Source organism: Lepidochelys kempii, chromosome 21, assembly GCF_965140285.1.
Source record: "Lepidochelys kempii isolate rLepKem1 chromosome 21, rLepKem1.hap1, whole genome shotgun sequence".
Classification (NCBI taxonomy): domain Eukaryota; kingdom Metazoa; phylum Chordata; order Testudines; family Cheloniidae; genus Lepidochelys; species Lepidochelys kempii.
The window spans coordinates 15,743,740-15,769,252 of NC_136400.1; the positions used below are offsets into that span (position 1 = coordinate 15,743,740).

Here is a 25,513-nt window from a genome sequence, read left to right on the forward strand (position 1 = left end):
CCCAGATCTTTACTGACACTTATGCTGACCTATGAGCCAGTAAACAAAAAGGAAACTGTCCTGTTTGCATTCAGTGCTTGAAACAACAACGCTGGTTTGAAACATTTGGCAAGATGAAAGTTTTCATCCTTCCAAAAGGGTCTTGCAAAGTTGTATTAATTTCTCACCGAAGAAATATTCATCCGTTTTAAAATAAACAGAGGGTCAATAAAGTCAGGTCTTCCATTTTTTAAAAGAAGTCTCACTATACAGTTATCCACCATATGCTGTATCAGTCCATGTGATTTACTTAACAGCTCAGCTTATCTGAAGAAACATTTTTAAAATGCTAGGTTTCAGAGGAACAGCTGTGTTAGTCTGTATTCGCAAAAAGAAAAGGAGTACTTGTGGCACCTTAGAGACTAACCAATTTATTTGAGCATGAGCTTTCGTGAGCTACAGCTCACTTCATCAGATTGTTTCATGATTTCTGTGTGTATATAAAGTCTGCTGCAGTTTCCACGGTAAACATCTGATGAAGTGAGCTGTAGCTCACGAAAGCTCATGCTCAAATAAATTGGTTAGTCTCTAAGGTGCCACAAGTACTCCTCTTTTTTTTTTTAAAATGCTTTTAGCCTTTGAAAAAACAGTGAGTGGGACTCCCTAGCTGAGGCCTCATATCTTAATTAACTAACTAAAATCTTAGGGTTGCATTATGCATTACCTGCCTCCTTTTCAGCATCTGATTCTGAAGCCTCATCCTCTTCGGCTTCCTCTTCTTCCTCAGAGCTGGAACTGCTCGATTCCTTGTTCTCCTCTTCTGGTTCCCGGGACTTCAGAGTGTCTTCTTCATAAAGAATCTTCTCTTTGCTGAGAAAAGTAGTTTTTAAAAGTGTGTCAACATTGGGAAAAGCAACTATTTGTGATCTTTACTCTTAACGAACCTACAGATAAGTCACTACATCTAGAACAGGTAAGCATACAAGTACCTCTTACACACTTCTTCACCCCAATATTTCCTACCCAGTACATTTGCTATGGGTGAAATTCCCAATCCTGCATCTCCCATGCTGGCAGGGACAGCTCCACTCAGCCCGGGGAGATGTGGACTAGAGTGCCTTATGTTACTCCAGGGCAATCCCTCTAGCTATACTAAAAGGTTTTAAATGAGATCATCAAATCCTCAGCCAGAAGAGGAAAGACAGGAGACTGTAGAAAAAAACAAAAGCTACACCAGCTATTTTGCGGGTCTTACTTTTTGAAGAGTCCACTTTGCAGTTTGCCATTCATGTCAGCTTCAATTAGCTTGTTTCTTGTCTCCTTCTCACTGCGCAGCTGTCAAAAAGTGGGAGAAGAATGGGAAGGTCACATCTGAACAGGCATCAGCAGCACCAGCTGTTATCAGTCTAAAGTCATCCCAAACCTCACTTTGAAGAAGTGGCAGGTGTTTTTCCTTGTTAAGTACTCTGTTGTTGCTCAATTTGACAGACAAATACACATCTATAAGCGCACCACATCATGGCCAGGAATAGCTAGAACAGCATAAGGTAGATACCAGGTACATTGTTACTCTCAAGTGCCATTTCATGAGAAATTCCATGGAAATCAGCAACAGTGCTGACGGAGGGGAGTCCCCTTTGACCCTAAGGGTCAGATGCTTGCCCCAAATGTACTGCCCTATTCTTTCAAGAACATGCACAGAATTGAGCTGGGGGAGAGGGGAGGTTGTCATCAAGTGTCAGTTCCTGCGGTGATGGAAGTGTTTTGGCCAACTGGTTCAGGAAATCTCGTCACCAGTGATTCCATTAGGGATGGATAAACTAGCAGCAGCATGTTAATAATCATGTTAACTCCCAGGAGCTATAAACATGTTTTTAGGTAGAGCAGAAAGAGATTGTAATTCTAGCCCAGTCGTCCATTTTGAGGATCATTCTGAGCCTGAAAATCCCACTAAAAATCCCTCAGCCTGGCACTCACCTTCTTCAAGTGAATGTATCCTGGAATCCCAAAATTGTAAACACCACAGTGCAGCGTTTATAGGATTGGAAAACATTGTGGCACCTAAGGATTACATGCTTTAAGCGAAAAAAATACTCAAGGCCATGCTATAAGGAGAGGTTGACTGGGGTGGCTAGGTCTGTTCAGCAGAGAACTTCTCTCCTTTGCTTCTTCTCCACACTGCCCAAGGTAAGTTACAAGTTCTTCCTGTGCTGATAGAGAGGCCCAGAATCTCTCTGGACATGTAAGAAGCAGAAACATACTCGCATCTTTGAATGCATGAAAACTAACAGGCATAAGCCCAGGGAAGCCATTCATGACTTGAAATATAGAGCTTCTCCTATGAGCTCTGAGTGCCTCATTTAGCCTAAGGTTCGGTGAGAATACAGAAGACATCCCACCATTTCTCCTGGTCCTGCCTGAAAGAAATATGGCAAGATTCATGAAGAAATTTGTGTATGGCTTGCTCATGCATATTATAGCATATTTTTATGCTATATGCAAGAGAATTTATAGGTGTATTTTGATTTTTATTTATTTAATTTTAATTAGGAGTGCAGTTTTCTGCATTATGCTGGTTCACACTTCCTGGGAGAAAAGCCTAAAGAACTCTTTTCAGAGTGGTAGCCATGTTAGTCTATATCAGCAAAAAGAACGAGGAGGACTTGTGGCACCTTAGAGACTAAGAAATTTATTTGAGCATAAGCTTTCATGAGCTAAAACCCACTTCATCAGATGCATGTAGTGGAAAATACAGTAGGAAGATATATAGATATATACAGAGAACATGAAAAAATGGGGGTTGCCATACCAACTCTAATGAGAGTAATCGATTAAGGTGGGCTATTGAAGCCTAATTTAATGGTGTCTAGTTTGCAAATTAATTAAAATTAAATCAAATTAAAAAGAACTCTGTTTACATATTAGTTTATCAATTCCCCTACTTTGCTGAGAACTTGGTTCACATTAAAAACAGGGGGGGGGGTTTGGTGGGGGGGGAGAAGAGGATGCAACAGGGGGACTGCTAGGCCACTGTGTTGCAGCCAGAATTCTGAATTCTACCTCTCTCACCGCCCTATTCCTCAAAGCTGTAAGTACTGGTATCACCACCAAGTTTTTATAGCAAACATTTTCTCTCTAGCAATACCGCTTTAATTCCACCACGTTACACTACATTTGGCTGGATTTTTTTTTTTTTTTGCTTGCTTGGATCTTGGTGACATCAATGAATAAGTGGCAAGTCCGAGATGGACTAGGAAGGAATGCAACCCCGGGCCAATGCAGCAATATGCGGATCAGTTTTCCTTTGATCTCAGGACCCACAGTTTTTGCAATCAGCTCGCTACCTTCACCAAAGGCTTCCACCACATCACAAGATTACATATTATTTAGTGTGGGTTTGAAATTACTAAACTTCTCCCAATATTGGGGTTCACATAGTAACTTATAATTACTTCTTCCTCACCCAGTCTTACTCTTCTCAAAGACAATACAGGAACAAATACCAGTTCAGAATACAGCAGGACACAGTCACCTTCCCTTACGTGAAGTTATAGTAACCATAAACATCCCTTAGTTGTGAGGTAAGTACCTCCCAGAAACAAGAGTTTAGGGACAGTGGTAAATCTAATGATTAACTGTACAGCTACACTCAATGTCTAGAATTCCAGATACTGATAAATCATTCACCCTCTTGCTACAGCTGAGTTGCTAGCAAACGGGTTCTGGAACTTTATGTATGCCATAATGTTTAATGTCTCCCAATTATCTAAAAAATGATGGCACTTAGTTTCATGCCTCCACTGAGACATCATATATATGTTAGATTATCTCTCTATACATTGATAGTTAGAAAGCAAGAAAGAGGTCAGCCAAAAACTCACCACATTCTGTTTTTTCTGCAGCATCTCCAAGTGCTCAACCAGTCCCTCATCAGCCACATCAAATGGTGTCTGACCCTGATGACATGGGCAATTAAAAAACAAAGGCACCATCCAAGATGGTGCTTCATTAATACATGAGACGTGTTCTTTACCAGTGGATAAAAGAACAGAATTCCCTGCCGCAGTATGAAATCAGGAGACCCCCCACCTTCAGAGACCTGCTTGGACTGCCAACTACCAGGTGACATATGGAATGGGATGGCAGAGAAGACAGCCCTCCTGTTTTTCTGCCATAGTCACTTAATTCCCAGACTAGGAATGGCCAAAAGCAAAGGCTGCAGTTTTATAATGCAACCCATGGACAGACTCACCTTTATTACAAGTACAGCTCAGAGGATAAGATCCCATGCTCCAACTCAGCAGCAAGGGCTATTGCATTTAGGTCACGTGCTCTCCAAAAAGTACACATCTACATTAAGGATGAAGTTTGACCTCAACCTGCCCTATTCATTAGTGCACCCTTCTACGCTCCTGGCAATCTGCCAATGCAGCCATAAACAGGACAAAGTTGAGGGGTCTCTGTCCTGAACTGTCATGCATAAATATAAAATAACTAAGAAGGCCACTTTGGGATGTAATGCACGAGACCTGCAACACTGTCATTTTAATTAAAATACTCAGCCACCTTATTAATCACGTTAATAATGAAACCTGATGGCTGTTGAATAAATGAAGACTGACAGGCCACAGCTCCTGGCCAGGGAATTTACAACCCAGAGCCAGGTCACTAAAGATATTATGACCCACTTAACTTTCAAAGGGATTGTTTGCAGAGCAGTAAGACAGTAGAACCTCCCTAATTTGCAGCAGGTACTGAGACAACCATTGATGTTTACAGAATTTTGCAAATTAGGTCCCAATCCAGCAAAGAGAACCCTGGTGGCAGGGGTCTGTCCATGTGGTTCTCTTTGCCAGACCAGGCCTCAGATGAATGATCATACAAACAAAAATAAACAGAATGAATCACAAGTGTAGTTTTTCAAACCAATTTCCACTACAAGCAGATGTTACTCTATTCCTCATTTATACAAGGAGGAAAATGCCACACTCAGCCAGACACTTTAAAAAATAATTTGTTCCCTCAGCCACCTAAACCTCCTGCCTGGATTCATTCCTGGATGTTGTTCTAGCCGGTATCGTCTCAATCCACTGCCAAAGAAGTGGCCATGATATCACAACACTGAATCAATTCAGGCAGGAAGCAGTTTAGACAGGTAAAAACAGTTTCATACACATCAGAGTTCAGAAACAGGAAAGCAGAACAGGATGGGAGTTTCATGGGGGACAAGTACATTTTTAAACATTAACAATATGTGGCCCTGAAGTTAATACTGTAATCAGCAAAAAGAATAGTTACACTGTGTCTCTGCTTCCCACCCTCACAACTAGAGAACTCTGCAGGTTCCCCCAGCCTATATGACCAAGATGTTCAGAGTGAATGGAAAGGATTTAAAACCTTCAGCATCCAATCGGTTATCTCCAAAAAGTTACAGACTTTCAGTCTCAGCTACATGTCCACAATTAAAGCTTTCCCATTAAAAGCTCTAGTTTTACCACCACCAGGTTTTTTGCACCTGGCTTATTTCCCATGCAAAGACGACTGGTTTTTGGTCATTTTTAAGTTGCCAAGACAGTATTAAAACAGGACAGAAGACAACCTCCACTCCCCTCCCTTACATTCCTGAGCCTCAAGACTCAGCTGAGTCTACACTACAAGTTTAGGTCGAATTTAGCAGTGTTAGATCAATTTAACCCTGCACCCATGCACACAACGAAGCCATTTTTGTCGACTTAATGGACTCTTAACATCGATTTCTGTTCTCCACCCCGATGAGGGGATTAGCGCTGAAATTGACATCACCAGGTCAGATTTGGGTTAGTGTGGACACAATTCGACAGTATTGGCCTCCAGGAGCTATCCCACAGTGCTCCATTGTGACCACTCCGGACAGCACTCTGAACTCGGATGCACTGGCCAGGTAGACAGGAAAAGCCCCACGAACTTTTGAATTTCATTTCCTGTTTGGCCAGTGTGGTGAGCTCATCAGCAGAGGTGACCATGGCATCCCAAAATCGCAAAAGAGCTCCAGCATGGACCGAACGGAAGGTACTGGATCTGATCGCTGTACAGGGAGACGAATCCGTGCTATCAGAACTCTGTTCCAAAAGATGAAATGCCAAAATATTTGAAAAAAATCTCCAAGGGCATGAAGGACAGAAGCTATCACAGGGACCTGCAGCAGTGCCGTGTGAAACTTAAGGAGCTTAGGCAAGCCTACCAAAAAACAAAAGAGGGAAACGCCCACTCGGGGTCAGAGCCCCAGACATGCTGCTTCTATGATGAGCTGCATACAATTCTAGGGGGTTCCCCTACCACTGCCCCACCCCTGTACGTGGACTCCTGCAAGGGGGGAGTCTCACGCAACAGGGATGAGGATTTTGGGGACAAGGAAGATGATGAGGAGGGGGAGGTTGAAGATAGCACAAACCAGGCAAGTGGAGAAACCATTCTCCCCGACAGCCAGGAACTGTTTATCACCCTGGAGCCAATACCCTCCCAACCTGGGCTCCCAGAACTTGAAGGCAGAGAAGGCAGCTCTGGTGAGTGTACCTTTGTAAATATAATACACAGTTTAAAAGCAAGCATGTTTAATGATTAATTTGCCCTGAAGACTTGGGATGCATTCGTGGCCAGTACAGCTATTGGAGAATTCTGTTAACGTGTCTGGGGATGGGGTGGAAATCCTCCAGGGACATCTCAATGAAGCTGCCCTGGAGGTACTCCCAAAGCCTTTGCAAAAGGTTTCTGGGGAGGGCAGCCTTATTGCGTCCTCCATGGTAGGACACTTTACCAGTAGCACGTTGTCTGGAATCATTGCATAAGAAAGCTTGGCAGCATGTGGTCCCAGTGTTTGCTGGCATTCAAGCAACACCCGTTCTTTATCTCTCTGTGTTATCCTCAGGAGAGTGATATCATTCACGCTGGCTGAAATAGGGGAATTTTATTACGGGGACATCAGAGGTGGCCGTTCTTGCTGGGCTGTTTGCCTGTGGCTGAAAAGAAATCATCCCCGCTGTTAGCCACATGGTGGGGGAAGGGGTGAAGCGATCATCCCAGAGAATTGGGTGTGTGTGTGTGGGGGGGGGGGAGTGTTTTCAGTTGGGTTTGTGCTGCACATTAACCCGAAAACATCAGCCCCTCCTTTTAAATGGCCAATGTGTCTTTTTCAATCTCCCTTTTTTTCCTCCCGCAGCTGCAAATGTTTCAACACTGACTAGCATCTCCATCCCAGAGGCTAGCACAGAGAAGAACGCAAAAAAAACGCACTCGCGATGAAATGTTCTCTGAGCTCAAGCAGTCCACCCACACTGAAAGAGCCCAGCAGAATGCATGGAGGCAGACAATGGCAGAGCAACAGGAGAGGTAGTGAGATCAAGAGGAAAGGTGGTGGCAGCATGATGAGAGGAGGCACGATGCAATGCTGTGGCTACTGGAGGATCAAACTGATATGCTCCAACATATGCTTGAGGTGCAGGAAAGGCACAGACCACCACTGCAGCCCCTGTGTAACCAACCGCCCTGCTCCCCAAATTCCATAGGCTCCTCACCCAGACACCCAACAACGTGGCAGGGGAGGGGGGATGCACGGGGAGCAGCTCCGGGAACCCAACCACTCCACCCCAGAGGACTGCCCAAGCAACAGAAGACTGGCATTCAATAAGTTTTGAAGTGCAGTGTGGCCTTGCCCTTCCCTCCTCCCCTATCCCTCCCGGGCTACCTTGGCAGTTATCCCCCGATTTGTGTTACGAATTAATAAAAGAATGCATGAATTTGAAACAACGATGACTTTATTGCCTCTGCAAGTGGTGATCGAAGGGGGGAGGGGAGGGTGTTTGGCTTACAGGGAAGTAGAGTGAACCAAGGGGGAGGGTTTTCATCAAGGAGAAACAAATGGAAATGTCACATCATAGCCATGAAACTGGTTTTCAAAGCTTCTCTGATGTGCAGCGTGCCCTGCTATGCTCTTCTAACCGCCCTGGTGTCTGGCTGCGCGTAATCAGTGGCCAGGTGATTTGCCTCAACTTCCCACCCCACCATAAACGTCTCCCCCTTACTCTCAGATATTGTGGAGCACACAGCAAGCAGTAATAACAATGGGAATATTGATTTCGCTGAGGTCTAAGCAAGTGAGAACACTGCGCCAGCGCGCTTTTAAACATCCAAATGCACATTCTACCAACATTCTGCACTTGCTCAGCCTGTAGTTGAACAGCTCCTGACTACTGTCCAGGCTGCCTGTGTACGGCTTCATGAGCCATGGCATTAAAGGGTAGGCTGGGTCCCCAAGGATAACTATAGGCATTTCAACATCCCCAATGGTTATTTTCTGGTCTGGAAAGTAAGTCCCTTGCTGCAGCTGTTCATACAGACCAGAGTTCATACAGACAGATGCGAGCATCATGTACCTTTCCAGGCCATCCTACGTTCATGTTGGTGAAATGTCCCTTGTGATCCACAATGCTTGCAGCACCATTGAAAAGTACCCCTTGCGGTTTATGTATTGGCTGCCTTGGTGGTCCTGTCCCAAGATAGGGATATGCGTTCCGTCTATTGCCCCACTACAGTTAGGGAATCCCACTGCAGCAAAGCCATCCACTATGACCTGCACATTTCCCAGAGTCACTACCCTTCTTAGCAGTGGCTCAGTGACTGCATTGGCTACTTGGATCACAGCAGCCCTCACAGTAGATTTGCCCACTCCAAATTGATTCCCGACTGACCGGTAGCTGTCTGGCATTGCAAGCTTCCAGAGGGCTATTGCCACTCGCTTGTGAACTGTGAGGGCTGCTATTATCTTGGTATTCTTGCGCTTCAGGGCAGGAGAAAGCAAGTCACAAAGTTCCATGAAAGTGCCCTTATGCATGTAAAAGTTTCACAGTCACTGGGAATCATCCCAGACCTGCAACACTATGCAGTCCCACCAGTGTGTGCTTGTTTCACGTGCCCAGAACCGGCATTCCACGGCATGAGCCTGCCCCATTGCAACCAGGATGGCCAAATTGCTGGGGCCCATGCTTCGAGAGAAGTCTGTGTCTATGTCCTCATCACTCTCGTCACCGCGCTGCCGTCGCCTCCTCGCCTGTTTTTGCAGGTTCTGGTTCTGTGTATACTGCATGATAATGTGCGAGGTGTTTACAATGCGCATAACTGCTGCGGTGATCTGAGTGGGCTCCATGCTTGCCATGGTATGGCATCTGGAGGAGAACAGGGTTGCAGGGGAAGCGGTGGTTGGATGACCAGTTTTGCAGACCTCCTGCACCATCTGCTGCCAGGACACAACAGCTAAGCGAGGTGCACGCTTGCTGTGGTATGGCAAGACAAGAACAGCCAAGCACAGTTGCAGTGGAAGCGGCCCTGCGAGATCATAGAATCATAGAATATCAGGGTTGGAAGGGACCTCAGGAGGTCATCTAGTCCAACCCCCTGCTCAAAAGCAGGACCCATCCCCAATTAAATCATCCCAGCCAGGGCTTTGTCAAGCCTGACCTTAAAAACTTCTAAGGAAGGAGATTCCACCACCTCCCTAGGCAACGCATTCCAGTGTTTCACCACCCTCCTAGTGAAAAAGTTTTTCCTAATATCCAACCTAAACCTCCCCCACTGCAACTTGAGACCATTACTACTTGTCCTGTCATCAGCTACCACTGAGAATAGTCTAGAACCATCCTCTCTGGAACTACCTCTCAGGTAGTTGAAAGCAGCTATCAAATCCCCCCTCATTCTTCTCTTCTGCAGACTAAACAATCCCAGTTCCTTCAGCCTCTCCTCATAAGTCATGTGTTCCAGACCCCTAAGCATTTTTGTTGCTCTTCGCTGGACTCTCTCCAATTTATCCACATCCTTCTTGTAGTGTGGGGCCCAAAACTGGACACAGTACTCCAGATGAGGCCTCACCAATGTCGAATAGAGGGGGACGATCACGTCCCTCCATCTGCTCGCTATGCCCCTACTTATACATCCCAAAATGCCATTGGCCTTCTTGGCAACAAGGGCACACTGCTGACTCATATCCAGCTTCTTGTCCACTGTCACCCCTAGGTCCTTTTCCGCAGAACTGCTGCCCAGCCATTCGGTCCCTAGTCTGTAGCGGTGCATTGGGTTCTTCTGTCCTAAGTGCAGAACCCTGCACTTATCCTTATTGAACCTCATCAGATTTCTTTTGGCCCAATCCTCCAACTCGTCTAGGTCCCTCTGTATCCTATCCCTGCCCTCCAGCGTATCTACCACTCCTCCCAGTTTAGTATCATCCGCAAATTTGCTGAGAGTGCAATCCACACCATCCTCCAGATCATTTATGAAGATATTGAACAAAACCGGCCCCAGGACCGACCCTTGGGGCACTGCGCTTGATACCGGCTGCCAACTAGACATGGAGCCATTGATCACAACCTGTTGAGCCCGACAATCTAGCCAACTTTCTACCCACCTTATGGTGCATTCATCCAGCCCATACTTCCTTAACTTGCTGACAAGAAGAGAGAGACCGCTTCCGCTGTCACTCTGCTCTCCATCACCAGGAGAGCAGAGTGCCAGCGGGAAGCGGTGATGACGATTAGCAGTCCTACTGCACTGTCTGCTGCCAGGACACAACAGCTGAGCGGGCTGCATGCTTGCCATGGTATGGCGAAACAAGAGCACTCGAGCAGAGCGCCAGCGGAAGCGGTGGACGACAACGGTCACCTAGAGGACCTGCGAGGTGGATTCATCGCATCAGGAGAGCAGAGCAGCAGTGGAAGCAGTGGATGACAACAACGGGTAGCAGTCCTACTGCACCGTCTGCTGAAAGCAGTATGGTGCCCGCACAGAAAAAAGCGCAAAACGATTGTCTGCCGTTGCTTTCACGGAGGGAGGGGCGACTGACGACATGTGCCCAGAACCACCTGCGACAACCTTTTTGCCCCATCAGGCATGGGGAGCTTAACCCAGAATTCCAATGGGTGACGGAGAATGCAGGAACTGTGGGATAGCTACCCACGCTGCACGCTCCAAAAGTGGACGCTAGCCTCGGTACCGTGGACGCACTCTACCAACTTAATGCGCTTAGTGCATTAGTGTGGGGACACACAATCGACTGTATAAAATCGCTTTATAAAAAATCGACTTCTATAAATTCGACCTAATTTCGTAGTGTAGACATACCCTGACTGGTATGACTTTTCCACAAGACTAGGGAGGGTAGTAGTCTCAGATACAGGAAGTCTTGAAATTCTTTGTTTCCAAATATGTTTCAATGTATACAGGGTAATTAGAGCTGGTCTTCATACAACCTACCAGATGGCTGGGCTGAGCAATGGGCTAAAGAGGTTTGTGTACATTTCCCTATAAAAAACACACTTCAGCTCTGATCTAACAGGGACCAGCGCTTTTCTAGGTAAAGACTATTTCAGCAGGGCAGAGCACAGCAGTACAATCCTTGCTTCCAGTCACTAGAACTCTGAAGTTGCATCAATAGTTGAACACTCACTCACCAGCTTGTTCCTGATGTCCATGTCACAGAGCGCCTCAGCCAAGATAGTGCAAGCTTCTTTCACTCCCCAGTGTGCAGCAGCATGAAGTGGAGTCCAGCCATCATTATCCTGGACATTCAAATTAAACCCAGCTTGGATCAAGAGCCTAAGGAAAGAAAAAAAGAGAATGAATCCCCATGCATAAGTGCCATACCAGGGGTTAGCATAGTAAATATTAAGCCATTTGTATTTTTATGTTCATTTGCAAATAAGAACGTAAGAATGGCCGTACTCTGGCAGACCATCCCGCCCAGCCCAGCATCCTGTCTTCTGACAGTGGCTGGTGCCAGATGATTCAGAGGGAATGAACAGAACAGGGTAATTTTGAGTGATCCACACACTGTTATCCAGTCCCAGCTTCTGGCAGTCAGCTGTTTAGGGATACACAGAGCATGGGGTTGTGTCCCTGACCATCTTGGCTAATAGTATTAATGGACATATCCTACATATCCTCCATAAACGTGTCTAATTCTTTTTTGAACCCAGTTATACTTTTGGCCTTCATAGCATCCCCTGTCAAGGAGTCCCGCAGGTTGACTGTGTGCTGTATGAAGAACTTCCTTATGTTTGTTTTAACCCTGCTGCCTATTAATTTCACTGGTGACCCATGGCCCATGTGTTATGTGAAGGGATAAACACTTCCTTATTCACTTTCTCCACACCATTCACGATTTTATAGACCTCTATCATCCTCGAGTTTCTTTAAGAGAAAAACCCCAGTCTTTTTAATCTCTCCACATATGCTTTCTTGTTCCATACCTCTAATTATTTTTGTTGCCTTTCTAATACATCTTTTTTGAGATGGGGCAACCAGAACTGCAAGCAGTATCCAAAGTGTGGGTGTACCATGGATTTATACAGAGGCAATATGATATTTTCTGTCTTATTATCTGTCCCTTTCCTAATGGTTCTTCACATTCTATTAGGTTTTTTGACTGCGGCTGCACACTGCGCAAATGTTTTCAGAGAACTATCCACAGTGACTCCAAGATCTTTGAGTGGTAACAGCTCATTTAGACCCCATCATTTTTTATGTATAGTTGGGATTATATTGTGCATTACTGTGCACTTAACATTAATTTCATCTGCCATTTTGTTGCCCAGTCACCCAGTTTTTTGAGATCCCTCTGTAACTCTTCACAGACAGCTTTGGACTCAACTACCTTGAGTAATTTAGTAATTTAAATAAGTTAGTCAACTCTCTGTGACACATTACTGTCATAATATGAAAGAGTCAAAAGTCAAATGACAAAAGTCAATTTATACTTCCCCAGCCGACCACCGGACCCTCTTACTCAAGATATACCTGAATGGAAAACCATGACTTATAGCCTGTCCTGAAGGGCAAAGTGACTTTCGTAGAACCAGAAGGGGAAGACCTTGTCTGACCCAGATCATTCCAGCTGATTGTAGCTGGTAGGACAGTGCACAGGGAGACTCCTGGTTGCCATGACAAGCCATACAAGGCCTTACGGATTAGAAGTCCCGACATCCTGAATTGCACCTGGTGCTACAAAAGAGTAGTGGCTCATGCACAGTGCTACTAAGTGAACAGTTTAAGAAGGAAAATCTTGGAAGGGCAACACACAAAATTGGCCTTGAAACAAAAGCATACTTTGGCAATGCAGGGAGACTGGGGAAACTGGGAGGTTTGGGAGAGGTCCAGTCACTGTGCACCACTACCCCAACACCTCTACCAAGAAGCCTGCATTTGGAAGGGGAGGCCAAATGGTATCTCTGCAGTGTGAAGATGTTTGGCAGAGGAGCCAAACAAAGACCCAATAAGTTACGGGTAGAGAAGTCTCAGTAATGGCGTCTAAGAAAAAGCTGCTCGCCCTTTACTACAGACGAGAAATGAGTCTAGTGCTGGTTCTGCCAAAGAGCACAACTGGAATTCCACAGACTGACAGGCCAATGGAGGCAGGACTACCGGAGAGGGATTGGAGCAAGGATTTCACTGCCTGTGCCTAATGAACAAGACAACCCACAAATCAGGATTACAAGACATGCATCTTAATAGACTGGGATCCGTGCAGTAAAAGCAAATCCTTGTGCAAGCCAGACACTTTGAGAACACCTCTGCCACCTATACCATTGTCTGACTTTCCTCCTCACCTGTATATCTGATCGTTGCAGATGCCATGAAACACTGGCACCCAGTCAAGACCTCTATGTGAAGGTTTTTGAAAAAAGGGTGTCCATAGTTGAGATCCTAAGGGATTTTCAAGAGTGCCAAAGTGGCTGAGAAGCACAAGACCTACTGCCTTTCAACAACACCAGCCTAAACATTTAGGGAGATCACAGTAGGGCTCTACGTGTTGAGACGCTTGCCACTGTTCTTTGAGGATTTATATTTTGGGGATTCCACCATTACCTTCAAGAGTCCCCACATCACCACAGCAACCCTCCCTAAAGCAGAGGTGCACTGGACAGGCAGTGAGCATCTGCGTGTCATTCCAAACTGCCACCACTGATCAGAGGCAGAGCATGCTGCTTTTATAGCACGGTCATTCCAGGGAGCATGGGGATTTTGACATTTCTGCTGCTTTTAAACTGGTGCATTACAGTGCTAACTAACCAGAGTATTGTTAAATGGCTCACATAGCGGTTTCCTTGTGAAAGCTCACTTCAGATGAAATGTGTGATTTTCAATCAGGTGCTGACTTTTTAAGCTAATTTTCCAGCTGGAGAAAGTGGGGAACAAGGCTGTTAAGAGACTTGGTCAAGGTCAAGGAGCAATTCTGTGTCTCACCCGAGAGGTTTGCTAGCTCCTGGCGCTCTGCCCTTGGTGTAAGTCACTAGAGTTTAGATTGGAGTTTAACGGTGGTCATAAAATATCAAAGGGTAAGAGCCCAGATTAGCTCAGTTTTATTTTCTGAAATAGCTAGAAGTGAGGGGAAGTTCTCCACAAGAGGTATAAGCACCACTCCCAACAGTGACTATTGGAAAGTGCAGCCACCTCATTACTGGATTGTGTGCAAAACACTGCTAAGAACAGATATGACCAATTTAGTAGGTTGCGGAACGCACTGTACATGATTTTTACGGTGGTTGAGCCTCAGGGCCCCGATCAGGGCCCCATTGTGTCGTTAGGCGCTATACAAAGAACTAGGACAGTCCCTGCCTCAAAGAGCTTACAATCCAAGTATAAGACAAGCGCCAACAGGTGGATACGGATGGTGAAGCACAAGGAAACACCGAGATGGTTATGAAGAGCTGGATAAAAACAGCAGTCTGAGCACACCAGCTGAGCATCTTGAAGGCATCACACCAGGGGAGAGTTTTCAGAGGGGATGTGAACCTGGACTATGGAGCAGTCTTGTGGGAGTTTACAATGTGCTCCTCCATAGCACAAGAGGTGGCATGAGAGAAAGCACACAGGTGACTGTTGGAAAACGCCTTGCTGGAGAAAACCTCACTACGTTCCGCTTGCCCGGGGAGAGCACAAGTACATTACAAGGGTAAGAGCGTGATGTGTGACAAGGCTGCTCAGGGGCTGCTGCTTTTGCACTCACAGGCCTATCAGAGGAGCCGCTCAGCTTCAGCGCAAGTGGAACCTTCCCATTACAGAAACTGCAAGCAGCACTAAGGACTCGTCTACACTGCCAAGCCGTCGACAAAACTTTTGTCTTTCACAAGTACTTTATAAAGCCCCTGGAAAGACAAAAGTTTTGCCGCGGCAAGTGGCAGTGTGAACGTAGCTTTGTCAGCAGGAGCGCTCCTGCCGACAAAGCGAACGCCGCTTGCAGGGCTGGAAGTATTTTGTCAGCAAAAGTGTCGACAAAGAGCATTTACACACGCCGACATTTAGTGACAAGGCTGTGTCGACACACCCTTGTCGCTAAAAGCTGCGTGGTGTAGACAAGCCCTAAGTGGAATGTGGGTGTTAAGAGAGGACTGGCTAGTGTCTTTTTCCCTAGGCTGATAAGGTCAAACAACAATTTCACCATGACTAATTTAACTTATTTAGCATGTGTACAGGAAAAAGCGTGACAGCAACTTAAGTTCCAGGGCACCAACAGTTACATGCAAAACCAGTAACGCTTAATATCGCATAACTGGTACATACCTTAGTGGCAGTCATTAGTTTCCTGCAAATAATTAGTTACACTTCAACCCAGAGTTTCCAGGCGAAACACATTGTGGTACAGAGACTGAAATCACTTTAATCCTGCAATAACATTTAACCTGCAACTCCCAACTCTGCACAGTCAAGAATTAGCCCTAGAGAAGCACTACATTATATTACTTTGTATTACTATAGTGCAGAGGTGGCCAACCTGTGGCTCCGGAGCCACATGCAGCTCATCAGAAGTTGTCTAGGCACCAACTCCGGGGCTGGAACAACAGGCGCCAACTTTCCAATGTGCCGGGGGGTGCTCACTGCTCAACCCCTGGCTCCGCCACAGGCCCTGTCCCCACTCCACCCCTTCCCACCCCCTCCCCTGAGCAGTGTTCCCTCTAATTTTTGACAGGCCATGTGCGCAAAAAATTTCTTCTGTGCAAACTGTTGTGCTTCTATGCAAATTTTTGTGCACGTGATGTTTTGCTGTGTGCGCAGGGTTTAGGATCTGTGCGCGCACGCACCGCTCAGAGGGAACAGTGCCCCTGAGCCTGCCATGCCCTCGTTCCTTCCCCCACCCCTCCCAGAGCCTCCTGCACGTCACAAAACAGCTGTTTGGGAGGTGCTGATCCACAGGGCTGCTGGTGGGCGGGAGGCTCTGGGAGCAGGGTGGGGGAGCTGATGTGGGGCTGCTGATGTATTGCTGTGGCTCTTTGGCAACGTACATTGATAAATTCTGACTCCTTCTCAGGCTCAGGTTGGCCACCCCTGCTATAGAGCCTAGAAGCCTCAGTCATTGACTAGGACCCTACTGTGCCGGGCACGTAAAAAACAGAGCAAGACGACAGCCCCTGCCCTAGAGAGCATACAATCTACATGTAGATGGATGCCGACGGACTGCAAAGTACAAGGAAGCCTTGAGACAGTGTTGTCTAAATAGACAAGACAGAGACAGGGTGGGGGATGGGGTAGAACACACCAGCAAAGTCTATAAGGTGATGGTGGCAAAGGTCACATAATTCCATATTTCTTCTTCTTCTTCTTCTTTTGTGTGGATTTACTTAGGAGGGGACATATGGAATGAAGGGTGGGTAAGGGCAGGAGGGGCAGGTGAACAGACTGAGGTAGAGGGAGTGGGAGGGTTGGAGTAAACAGCCAACCAGCACAGGGCAGAGGACATCCAAAAACATTTGACAGTTTTGACGGGAATAGGGTGACCAGATGTCCTGATTTTAAAGGGACAATCCCGATTTTTGGGTCTTTTTCTTATATAGGCTCCTATTACCCCCCACCTCCTGTCCTAATTTTTCACATTTGCTGTCTGGTCACCCTAGATGGGAATGTCCCCAAGTCCCTGCTGTGGCTGCTTCTGCTCCTACAGGCTGGAGTCTGGTTGGCTCCTCTCTGAAATTCTTCCTAAGGTCACGTGATGAGGGTGAGGGGAGGCACATGCCTTATTTCAATTTCAGACTAAAGCACCCAGAGGCACCCAGAGCTTTGGATGGGCACTTCTGGAGTGCACATGTTTATAAACATAACAGCTGAGATTGAATGGGAGTTAGGTGCCTAACTCTCTCACCACCCACACTCCCAAAACAAACCCCACCCTCAACTACAGCACCAGGAGCACCCAATTCCACAAGAGAACCGAACACAAGGCATTGACCGATGTAAAGGAGTCATTACCTCATGACTTCAGTGTAGCCCTTGGCTGCAGCTACATGCAGAGCAGTAGCACCTGATCGAGGCTGCTTTATATCCTCAAGCTTCCCACAGTTTAGCCACTGCCGTGCATCCTGAAGCATCTGTTGCTCTTCCTCTTTCCTTGCCAAGTCCAGGTCTACCCCTGTGGAAGCAGATCGCAGACGGAAAAACAATATCGAACCAAAACTCACCTGTACTTGGGCGTCAATTTAAAATGGAATAATTTTAACAAAATTTTTGGCCATTTTGCAATGTCTTCCACAAGCTCACTAACAGTATTTCCTGGGATGTAGGACAACTCCTGAACCACCCTCATTAAACAGAAACGAATTCACTGATTATTAATAATATGTAAAATTGAGAGACTCATTCACAAGCCAGCCCACAATTAATTACTAGGTAAAGCATGAATCAGTTATGGGTGCAAGCACTGGGTCCTCAAAAATGCAGACCTAGCTTGAAAAACATCAAGCACAGCCTAAAGAACAGTCTAACAAACTGTATGAAACATGAATATACATTTAATCTATTGCATACAGCTGATGAGATACACCTCAGATGCCTCTTGCAAGGTTAAAAAACCCAAAAAACTATTGATACATGAGCTTATTAACAGTCCATTCCTGCATGCCCAAAACTCCCTGACGTCAATGTGTTGTACTGCAAAAAAATAGGTGATGCATTTAAGAGACCACAGAAATGTGAGCAGGCACGTTGGTGTGTGCCCACATGGACAGGAACAAGATTCATCACATTCCTATAATAATGGAGCCACTGATCCTGCCCCAAAGATCACTTAGGAACAAAACAGCCAACACAACATCTAAGCTGCATATGTGGGTTAAGCCTGGATTCATTCCAGTACACAGACTGCTCCAGCACCAACATCATTAGTAAGCTATGCAACAACGAAGCAGAGTTAAATGGCTCTCGTTTCCAAGGGAATGCAGTAAAACTCAGAAAAGGCTACATTTTCCATAGAAACTCCTGGCGAACCTTCTAGGCAGGCTTTCAAGTTTCTTCCCTAAGCAAGGCTTGAAAATTCCAGTCTCCCAGATGCCAATATCAAGTAGGAAATGGTGTCTGAGCATAAGGGCCCAGCTCAATTACTACAGACTTTAAGCTTCCATTTTTAAAAGTTAAGGCTCTAACCCTTATAGCAGCAGAGAAAACCTTCCAAAAAGGAAGGACTATAATGGTACCTTCCCCGGTCTGCAGATAAGCCAGGTTAGTATATTTATTGCTGTTTAGAACTTCGCCATCTTACACTGGTGCAACTTCCAGTGGAGATGTGCTGAGCATGCTTAACCACACCAGTGTAAAGATAGCCAGTCTAGTCAGGGCCTTGTAGAGGGAACACTTAGGCCTTGTGTGCCCGAGGGGGTTATACATCAACATTAGGACTCTACCAAATTCACAGTCCATTCTGGTCAATTTCATGGCCAGAGGGTTTTAAAATTGGTTAATTTCACGATTTCAGATGTTTACATCTGAAATTTCATGGTGTTGTAACCATAAGGGTCCTGACCCAAAATGGAATCATAGGGGGGATTGCAAAATTGTTGTAAGGGGGGTCCCAAAATTGACACCCTGACTTCTGTGCTGGGTTCAGAGCTGGGCTCTGAAGGCAGCACCCTCCCAGCTTCCTGCAGTTAAAGGAGGTTCCTGGAGATGGAGGTGAGTAGGATCTCCCCCACGCTGCTGAGCGCACCCCAGCCGGGGGCTCCTGGCTAATAGCCCATGCCAGGGACTGATTAAGGCAGGGGCCCCTGGCCAATTTGTGGGCCCCCAGGAAAAATGGGTGCCACAGCCCCAGAATAAGCCCCAGGGCAGAAGCCCCTATCAGGTCACCCTGACCCCCGGACGGAGCCGCAGGGGAAGAAGCCCCGAGCCCAGGTGCCATGAGCCCTAGCTGGAGTGGTGGTGAGGAGATGGAAGCCCAGAGACCATGCTGCCCTGGCAGGAGCTGCTGGTGGGGTGGTGGAAGCCCCGAGCCCGAGCTGCCCCAGCTGCAGGCACCGGGAGCGAAAGCCCCAGCCCAGCAGGAGCCACTGCGGGAGGAAGACCCGAGCTTGGCGCCTGGTGCTGCAGGTGGAGCCGCGGGGATGGAGGGGAACAGAAACCCAGAGCCCAGCTCCTGGGCTGCTGCTGCGAGAAGTGAGGGCATATCACTCATTTCTGTGCTGCCTCTGCAGGTGGGTCTGATCTCCCCACCAAGAGCAGCCGTGCAGAGGAAGGACAACTCCTGTCCCTCCCCAGCATGGCTGAAATAGCAGCTAGGACCCCTGGGTTCCCAGCAGCAGGGGAGATCAGATTTCATGGGGGAGGGCTGATTTCACAGTCCATCACACATTTTTCACAGCATTGAAATTGGTAGGGCCCTAATCATCATAACTAGCACCAATGCTTTTCATTGATGTAAAAAGCAACTTGCACCAGTGCAGTTTACCTTGCTTTGAACCTGGCATAAACTGCAGAGACATAAGACGCTTTTTAAAACCGTGCAGCTGCTATAAAACCCCAGCGCAGACAAGTCCTTTGCCGTTCCCAGCGGAGAAAAATATCAAATGCAAATCCAAGTTGCAATAGTTTTTCTTGTTAGGAATAACATGATGGCAACATTATAACAGACCTCAGTGAAGTTAGGACTTCACAGATACCAACTGGCTGGATAAAAATCAATTAGTTGGTTTAAAAAAACAAAACTTTTATTCAAATTGGATTTGTACTTAAATACATTTTTCTTCTTAAAAATAAACATAAGTTGTCATTATTTCATCTTCATTTTTAAGGCCTAAATTTACTATAATTATTAAAATCATTTAAATTAAAGAAAAAATATTCAAACAGGACTATTGCTGCCAAAGTTTTAAATACAGTCAAACCACTGAACTTGAAGTCACTGGCTAAGCACCTACAGCCAGAGTTTGCCGAAACACTAAACCAGCTTTTGACAAGAGTAGCCTTGTCTGCACATACAGAGAAAATTGTCATCACTTCAGTTTATTCAATTAGTTCAGTTCAATGACGATTGCATTCAGAGTTGAGAAACCAACTGGGAGTTGAAAAAGCAGGGAAAATACCCCTTTCAATCAATGAATAAAAATCATGCGAGAGGATGGTATTTACTCTTTCTAAAATCTTGCAGGACACGCTGACCAGACACAATCAGCTCAATTCATTAACAACGGACAGCACTTCTGTTTAATAAATCAGCATCAAATGCAAAACATGTTTTGGGAAACTGACTTTTTCCCCTATATATCCCGAACTTTAAGGTACTTTAATAAAGACAATTTTAAAATGCTGTGGGTGCATTTAATTGAATTCCAATCTCCATCCAAACGCAGCTTGACAAATCACGAGTGAAAAATAATCTAGTCAAGAAATGAGTCACCATTTTCGAACCAAAAAATATTAAGAATCTGAATAAATGCAAGCTTTATAATTGCTTAAATAAATGTGTATAAATAATATAGTGTATCATCCTGGTTAGTAAAAAGTACCAAATTTAATGTAAAGACTGTTTTAGTTGCAAATCAACATGTTTTCATGGTTATCAACCAATGAGAATCAACCCTTGATTAGAAAAGTAACGCAAAAGTACAAGTGCAACACAAAATTAAAACAAATTATTTAAATCAAAATTTTGTGGCTGATGATTTTAAATCAGTGATTTAAGTCACTGATTTAACTCAATCGACTCTGGATATCAGAGACCTGAATTTAACTTCATCTGAGAGTAAAGAGATCCTGTACGACGCATCATCATTTTCAACCATTTTGGTATTTTGTCTTCTTTGCACAAGCCCTTTTACAGAGGATGCAGAATGGAAACTAAGTATTAGTAATTTGTGAACTATATCACAATGTGTTTTGTACCATTATTCTAATGCCCTGCCATCAAAGTTAAATTGTTCTGCTACTCCTTGGGCCAGATTTCAGTTTCATCAAGACATCTAGTATATCCCGTTTCCTTATAAAGCCCCTGAAAGGCCCAAAGGAAGCATGTTCAAGTGCACAGCTGGCTTACCTTGTTTCTTTACTTGTTCCAGAAGCAGGTCCTTCATGGCTGCTTCCTCTGCAAGGTCAGATGGGACTTCACCTTCACTGTTCACAGCAGCCACGTTGGCTCCATGCCTGAGCAAGTATCTACACAAATTGGACCCATACTGATGTATCAGACTGTTACCAGAATTGAAATTCATATATGAATGAACAGCAGAACAGAGTATCTGGTTTTCTGAATCAAGTGAGGTCCCAAATGAGACTCCTCTGTAAGCCTCTCAGTTTAGAACTCCTGCTACTCTTCCACAGCAGCCCATGCAAACAGTTGATATACTCCTATTTCTATACAGCCAGTTAAAATGCCTCTCATGTATGAACATGGTCCTACTTACACTTTTAAAGGAGTTTTGAAGTAACAAAAAAACAAACAAGACTGATCTTCATTATGGTCTTCCACTTCCCTTTTTATAAGTGAACCAAAAGTTCATACAAGAGCAGGCAATTCCTCCTTCAGCCTGCATGTCATTGAAGAATGTGACAGACTAACAAAGTTCCAGGTTAAAGGTCTTACAAGTTAGGGAGGGAGTGGCAGGAAAAATATTGTTTCCTTATTTTCATCCCCTTTCGGAAAAGCTTATTTGAAATTTGTGAAGCTTATCTAGCATTGAAAGCGTCTCCAGAGGAGGAAGCCTAAAGTGAACACAACGTAAAGGCAAGTTTTAAACAGTACCTGGAAGCTTCTCTATGCTCTGGATTTAGACATGAAAAAACACAGTAGCTATTCCCCAAACTCTGCACATTCACTGATCTTATTAGCTCCATGATATCTTTGACGAGGTTTTAGGATATGCAAAAATTGCATTGATATTTGACACCAAGTTTATCATTTTATACTTGAGCTTTCCCCTAAATGTCCTCTATCAAAAATGTTACACATCTTTGTCTAAATGTTCTTCCTCATCCAAAACACACCTTCCTTAACCCTTTGCCAGTGGAAATTAGCATTCCCCGCCGCTCACCATCAGTGCAATGGTGCAGAGTCTGTATGGGCCACTCAGGAGAAAGGCCACCAATGAGAAGACAGGAGTATCTGAACTGTAGTGGACATTTCTTGGGTTAGGATAGTGCATGGAGCAGAGATTGAAGAAAAAATTGCTAATTTCTATTTGCCTTGGGTATGAGCCAGTCTGCTTTTCAGAAGCACAGCTCAACCAAATGAGAACCCTATTGCTTAGTTTTGCAATATTTTGATTCCAACTATTCCGCTTTCCTAAACAGATCCTCACAGTAACTGGCTGGCTTAGAATAACAAATCTATTATCATAACATCTCCCCCAATGCAACTAGCATTATTGGTCCCATGGGCTGGAATGAATACCATGGTCAATTGCAGAGTGTCAGTTCTCTCAGCACACTTAGTGATTCTAAGTACTGAAGTCAGAGTAATCTTGAGGACCAAGTCACTCTATGATCTTACCTACACCAAATTAAGCCTAGTTTAATTCTGAATGAGTGTCCACACAGATGCAATTTAAATCCACACCTTTATATAATTTGTATTAACTTTCCTGAGTGTCTCCATGTAGACAAGCCTTTTGTTTTTAAAATAAAATATTTTTTAAAATCTACTGGACAAAAAAAAAGTCAGTAAGATTTAGCACTCTCTATTTTTGCATTTACATTTGTTAATTTACAGTATTTGTAATCAAAGATTAACAAATTAAGGCCAGAAGGGACCATTAGACCATCCAGTCTGAACTTGTGTGTAACATGACAGAGAATTTTGCCTAGTTATCCGTGTTGAGCCCAATCACTTGTGTTGTACCTAAATGTTAAAGAAAACCCAACACAGCAACACCCATTTTAACTGGGTTAAGTAACACGTAGTTACTTTTACTTAGTCCTCCATCTTTGTCAGACAGCATACAAATAATGGGAACATGCAACCCGGATTTGAAGAAAACAGCGTTAGCATACTGGGGACACTGCAGCCCAAACATCTCCCCTTCATGCCTTTTGAGCAGTGGTACTCCAAGGATCTGTCTACATTAGGACCATTTTCAAGCGGACACCAATATAGTTATCCTGCAAACCGCTAGTCAGAGGTGCTGCATGGGTATAAAAAGCAAGGCTTTATACTGGGGCTGCTTAATCCAATAATTTAACCACTTTACACTTGTGCACTGTGTCTGACAGTAGGGGTATAAACTGGAGTAACAGCATCAAGGTAATTATATCTTTTATGTTTTTCAAATGTACACCAGAAAAAAAATCTTTGCAGTCCCAAAGCCCCTCTGTAAAGTTTAAAATTCTGCATGCTTTCCCTTTTGAAGGGGGAGGGGCACAGCTGCTCAGCAAAGTAGTTGAGCTGAAGCTGATTTGTGCTTTATTAGTGTGACCTGAAGAAGAGCTCTGTGTAAGTTTGAAAGCTGGTCTCTCTCGCCAACAGAAGTTGGTCCAATAAAAGATATTACCTAACCCACTTCGTTTCCCTAGTGTGCACATTGTCAGTCATTGTGTTTCTGTTTTGCTCATCAGGTTTTAGCTTAGACATCTGACATTGCATTAAGGACTTCAGATGTAATTATCAAAAGGCAGACTGGTGTCATCTTCCACCCAAACCCCTATAATCAATAGCAAAGACTAAGAGCAACCTATCTTCTCTCCTTTTAACTTAGCTTTTCCAGATCTGCTGTTCTGAGTCACATGGCATCAGCCCTCCATATGCCAGATCTGAGGAGGAGGGTGTGGAATTTGTTATTGTAAATACCCATGACAGCTTGAAACTCACTCACTCTGCTATATTCAGATAGCCACAGGATGCAACAGCGTGAAGGGGGGTCCAGCCCTCATTATCCTGCTGGTTTACACTGGCTCCATTTTCTACCAGGAACTTCACCATGTCCAGGTTCTCGTCTATACAGGCCTATGGGGGAGGAAGCAGGTGGTGTTAAATATAGTAAACAACTTCCATTTTCGGTTTACTAGCTGTAAGTGATACCTAGGCTTCACACCCACATTATGCCTGCTCACTGATGTCTGTCTACCTGACAGCTTTGCCTCCGATACCTCTATACTGGTTTGTCCTGTTCCCTCTCTCCCCCATACACACCCTGCCTCAGAGGAAAGGATCATGCTGTAAAATGATCTGTCTATACTCATCTTAGGTATGGCATTAGATTCCTTTAAGCAAGGCAACTTGTAGATTTATTTAGATCCTGATGTTCCAGAAAAGTTTCAATGACATGAACATCAGGACAATCCAGGAAATAACTATTGCATTAGGGTCGTGCAGTCCAAGTATGAGTTCAGGGAAATTAACAGTCAAACATGCAGGAAAATCAGAACTTCTGCACATGGGATATTTGCCCCTTTATACAGATGACTCCGTAGTGAAAATGAAATTTTTCTGAAAAGTGATGACATAAAAATGTCATATTGTTACTCAAACTCATTTATTAAGAGTAGTTTTTGCTTACCTTACTGACTAAAATTAAATCTGACTATTCCTGTTAGCACTACAGAATCCAAACAGCTATTTAAGAGAGAGTGGGGTTCTAGTTTAGCATGTGTATCAATGCTACTAGATTTCAACTGCAGAAACTTCAGCTATGGAGGTTGCCAGAAAGAACCAGCTTGACTTTCATATCCCAGGCTAAGACTGCAGAGCTGGGTGTAAGGACAAATGTTTTTCCATGTAACCTGAGCAGATCTGGCATGGAAATCATTTAGACAGACATAGAACCTCACAAAACATTTGTACAATCATGTTTCAGGCTGGATCAGCACTTAAGGTTCCATTCCACTGTGAAGATGATTTTGACCAGCAGTGCCCTACTTGATATACAGAGTGGAATTCTTCTGATCAGTTTTACGCAAATTGGACAATGTTTCAAATATACACTAGCTCGCAAAAGAGAATGAATACTTGGAAGTTAAACACTTTATCCCTTCGTTGCTCAAAAGTAGCTGGACTCATTTGTGATTCTCTGTTGTGTTCTTGTTTGTGCTTATCAAGAAGTCCTTTTAACTTTTTTTGGCAGGGGAAGAAGTAGATGGAAAGATAAAACGAGTCACTTGGAGGCCAGAGGTGTAATAAGTACTGAAGGATTACACACCTCCTATGTGCACATATATGGGTGCTTGGCCTCTGGCCAGACTGATCATCTGTAGGCCATGGCTGCAAGCTTCTTAAGGTCCCTAATGAGGTCACCATGGCATGTTTGTTGCGATACACAACCTGCAAATA

General features: G+C 44.8%; 1 protein-coding gene across 15 annotated transcripts in view; it reads right to left on the reverse strand.

The window, feature by feature from the left end:
- PPP1R12B (protein phosphatase 1 regulatory subunit 12B) overlaps window positions 1–25,513 on the reverse strand; it is a 178,579-nt gene that overhangs the window by 115,147 nt on the left and 37,919 nt on the right. For 11 of the 15 annotated variants that reach the window (XM_073319698.2, XM_073319695.2, XM_073319696.2 and 8 more), the window contains exons 2-8: window positions 24,060–24,190; window positions 21,290–21,408; window positions 17,239–17,398; window positions 11,451–11,595; window positions 3,861–3,935; window positions 1,235–1,314; window positions 704–849 (exon numbers count right to left, since the gene is read on the reverse strand). In XM_073319698.2, coding sequence (XP_073175799.1) covers window positions 704–849; window positions 1,235–1,314; window positions 3,861–3,935; window positions 11,451–11,595; window positions 17,239–17,398; window positions 21,290–21,408; window positions 24,060–24,190 — 856 coding nt within the window. The remainder of the gene's footprint in view (window positions 1–703; window positions 850–1,234; window positions 1,315–3,860; window positions 3,936–11,450; window positions 11,596–17,238; window positions 17,399–21,289; window positions 21,409–24,059; window positions 24,191–25,513) is intronic. The other 4 variants (XM_073319711.2, XM_073319710.1, XM_073319703.2 and 1 more) reach the window with 3 other exon arrangements.